This window comes from Crocodylus porosus, unplaced genomic scaffold (assembly GCF_001723895.1).
Source record: "Crocodylus porosus isolate Cpor-Errol unplaced genomic scaffold, CroPor_comp1, whole genome shotgun sequence".
Classification (NCBI taxonomy): Eukaryota; Metazoa; Chordata; order Crocodylia; family Crocodylidae; genus Crocodylus; species Crocodylus porosus.
In genome coordinates, this window is record NW_017728949.1 from 17,028,176 (window position 1) to 17,032,370 (window position 4,195).

Sequence of the window (4,195 nt, forward strand, 5' to 3'; positions counted from 1 at the left end):
ATTTGGTCTTATTTTATATATTTAGAGTTCTTTGCAAAGGATAATATACTATGCCATAAAAAGAGTTTAAGAAGTATAACTAGCAAAGTTACATGGGGACTTTCTATAATTCTCCTTTGCTGCCTTATTTTGTTCCCTCTGACTTTGGCCCAAGATGGCTTTCAGCATCTTGTCATTGTGGTCAAAGCACAGTTTAAAGCTGCTATGAGAATCTTGATTGCTGTTTTTGGAAATGCATTGTTGCCTTTCAGACAAACCAACAAAAATGAGAGGGGATTAGTGCAACTGGTAGTGCATTGTTATGGAAGGTGTCGTACAGCCAGTGAGCTTGGTCCACGGTGGAGAACAGGGCCACAAAGTGTACAGAACATCTTTTCCCATGGGGCATTGTGGCCAATCAGGCAGAAGTAAAGATTTATGCTGACCTGAGGCAAAATATTTAGTTTGATTTCCTTCCCTCCCTTCCTCCCCCTTTCCCTTGGTGGAAAATTTCAGCCCTATGTCTTTCAGCAGGGGAAGACAACTGATTTCAATGAAACTCTCTTTTCTGACCATGAAATAATTAGGTCAAAGTTGTTTTTTGTTTTTTTTAACCTGCTTCAGTACTGGGCATGGTCCATTGTTCATCATAGGCTAAACTAGGGGAACAGTAGGAGGGAAATAGGGTATAGAGAGCGCTCCCTACCTTTCGCAGACCCTCCTTAGTGTTTCAGGTTTCAAAGCGGGCTGCGAGGGAGCATGTCTGCAGTACCATGAGCATATCATGCAGTTCTGAATTACCATGCAATTCCATGGGCCAACAGCAGGGCCAGCCTTAGGGGTAGGCAGCACTGGCGACCACCCAGGGCACTGTAGTCAGGAGGCGCGCCACGCACACACACACGTATGAGCGGCCCATGCGGACACGCAAGTATGAGTAGCCCACGCTCACAGCAGCGCTCTGCCCCAGCCTGCCCTGGCTGATCTCCACACTAGCAGGAGGAGCAGTGCCCAGCCTGGCCTGCTCCCACCTCCAGCCGCTGTTCAGGAGGAGCTGGGCAGGGGAGTGTGGGTGGCAGCAGCAGTGCCTGTCTGCCTGCCTGGCGCACCATGCCACTCCACCTCCCCACTGGACTGTGCCCCATGCCCCTCATGCCTGTGTCTGCCTGCAGCAGCACCACTGACTTGGGAGGGGAGGAGGGGTGCCAAAACAGGAGTTTGTCCAGGGCACCATTATCCCTAAGGTGGGCTCTGGCTAAGAATAGGCAAAACCAGCACAGGTGTGAAATGCTGTGCTTCCAGTCCGGTACAACAGATCACAGACTTCCTTTTCCCTATGCACTGCAGAGTCCCAGGAAACCTTCCCCTTTTCCAAGATGCAGTGTTTGCAGGGTGCCACCTTCTGCAGTGCAGTTCTGCATCCTTTTATTCCTCTCTGCCATGCAAAACAGCACCATCTAGCCAAATGGGACTGTTTGAGAGTAAGCACTATAAACCTCTAATATGCCAAGTGCTTTAGGCTCTCATGTGTTGTTTTTGAGAATGATTTAGGCTGTTGAACCCCTGAGATGTTTGTTTTATCCTGGTTCTGCCAGTGAGAATTTGCATAAGCACAGAAATCCCTCCCCCCCCCCTTTTTTTTTTTTTTGCTTGGAACATTTGCTAACAGTGAAACACTTCAAACATTCATCACAAAGGTAGAATTCACAGGACAGACAGTATATTAATCAAAACAGAAACTAGCCTTATCTGTAACTTTCTAACAGGTTATTAAACACAGCATAATGCATTTAGAACAAATGCATTACTTCTCTCTCAGTTTGGGTTAGTAAGTGCCTGATTATATTTCAAACTGGTCCTTGCAAGCAAGAGTACCTGACAGTCCAAAAGAGGCCTGGCTTTTCACGTGCCATTCCAGCTCATCTTTATTGATCTCAAAAACCACATTCACATCTTCATAGTATTTATCAATCAGGACCTGGAGATTTCTCAGGTCTCCTGTGACCAGTGCTGCATAGTACTTGTCCACTGGTGCATGGGCTGTTAGTGGGTGCTCTGATTCCGGCTTGGGAAAGATCTGTAGCTTCTCTACAATGGGTCCTGGCAGCTCACCCATGGCAATGCTCTGCAACTGATTTTAGTATAAGATCTAGCAGTGACGATGGATGGTCTTTTATAGTTTATTTCCATTGTCCTGTTATCATTGTCCAATTATAATCCAGTTAGGGCTCTATTGTTGTTATATTTATAACTCCAGAGGGGTCAGGTGATAATGGTTACTTGATACTGTTAGGGTCATATGGACTTCTGGATACAGCGACAGTGAGCTTTGACTAGTTACATATATACATATGTATGTAATCACAAGGTGGTAGCTGAGGTCAAATGTTCACAGTGCAGTCTTGTGTCAGCACCTCTGTGATTAAACTCCTGTTTTAATTCCAGACGGCAGCCTGGCAGGGGAACATACAAATTTAGTCTTTGAGGAAAATTTTTGTCATAATTTAAGATGAGTCAGCCCTGTAACTTCTGTTTTTCCCTGGGAAGCAAATAAGTCACGTGTAGTGCTTCTAGGACTTGTGAAAAAATATGCATTAAGTGTTTTAATCTGAGACTGATTCCCCCCCCGCCAACGCTTGGTACAGTTTCTGTTGTACAAAAGACAGCCATTAGATGGGATGTGGTTATCATTCATTGATAAGACTATCCTGTTTACAATTTGGCAGTATCTTCAGAGATCTCTAAGCACTTGGCAAATATTAATGAATTCAGAACTTTACCGCACCTCTGTGATGGAAGGATTCTTATCCCTATCTTATGTCATAGGAAATGGAGAGAAGCCAGTCCTGCTGCCGTGCAAGTTAACGGCAAAACCCTCTTGGACTTCTTAGAGGGATCACCAAGGTCTGTGCCTTCACTAATGTCAAAGGGAATTTTGCATTGCAGACAGGATCAAGCCCTTTGTAATTTACTCAAGGTCATAGGAAAAGTCTGGCAAACACAAGAATAGAATACAGGTCTCCTGATTCCTGTGGCTCAGGGACAAGACTACCTCTTAATGGACAGGTTTTGTATAAACTGAAACTTTGTAATATCAGTGCCCTAGCGGCCCCACCTCACCCTGTTCTCTGAACTGATAACTAAACATCTCTGCTGGAGAAAATACTCTAAGAGCAAATGGTCTAAAGAAATGGGAAAGCATATGAAGCCAGGAAACAAGGTAGAAGCGGAAGGATCTCGGCTTTGTGATACAATTCTGTTGCAGTTTCCAGAGTAAGCAGGGTCAATCTTGGGAGAATGAGAGATTATGTGGGGGCACAGACAGAAGTTACGTTTGTCATATGATCAGCCTCTTGAAAACGCTTTATAGCCATGCCCTAACAGAAGTGCATGGCTGCAGAGTGCTTTAAAAGTCCCAATCACGTGACAAATTAACCCTCATTATATATGGGCTCAAATGAAGGTACTCCAAAGCAGAGCACTTTCATTAACTTGCGTCTAATTGGGCAACTGGGCTGATGTAGTCCAGCTTTGCCCCCAGTGCTGTTTGCATGATGGGAGTGGGGGAGAAAGGAGGGGAGGAAGCTCAAGCTGGGGTTTGCCCAGCCTGTGCTGAAGTGGGGGTGGATGGATTGGAGCCCCCACCCGGAGATGGGAGTGCCCCCACCTCTAGTGAAGGCTGGGCAACTCCAGCCCAAGCTCCCTCCTGTACCCCCTGCCACGCGCCCGCCCCCCCCCCCCCACTGCTCCCATCTTGCAGGCAGTGCAGGAGCTGGGGGAGTGTGGGGTGGTGGCAGAGCTGGGGGAGAAGCTGCAAATACTCAGCTCCTGGCTAGTTCAGTTCCAAATTAGAGTTTGATCCCCCACACTCCCAACCCAACAGTGAATGTCTTTTGGGTTGTGAGGGTCAGTCTAACTCATGGGGCTTTCTGTGAAGTGTCATGAGTTAGCCCAGGGAGCTGCACATCTGTCAATGACCTGGGTAATGGTAGGAACTGGTTTCAGCATTTCTGTACAAGGTGTGTGTCACGGCTGTTTCCAATATATCAGTTATCCAGTTTCTCCACATTTTGTTAAGTTTTACTGCTTTACTTTCCTTTTACCTTCTTATTTCTCCATTGTACTGGTGTATGCAGGGACAGATCCAGAGGGGGTGCAGTGGCATGGCTGTACCCTCACTTTTCAAACTGGACTACCCTGTGGGAGCTTTCTGGGA

General features: G+C 46.5%; 1 protein-coding gene across 1 annotated transcript in view; it reads right to left on the reverse strand.

The window, feature by feature from the left end:
- ASB18 (ankyrin repeat and SOCS box containing 18) overlaps positions 1 to 2,158 on the reverse strand; it is a 37,464-nt gene extending 35,306 nt beyond the window's left edge. The window contains exon 1 of the mRNA XM_019553620.1: positions 1,855 to 2,158. Coding sequence (XP_019409165.1) covers positions 1,855 to 2,095 — 241 coding nt within the window. The 5' untranslated portion in view covers positions 2,096 to 2,158. The remainder of the gene's footprint in view (positions 1 to 1,854) is intronic.
- Between the last annotated feature and the right edge of the window lie 2,037 nt (positions 2,159 to 4,195).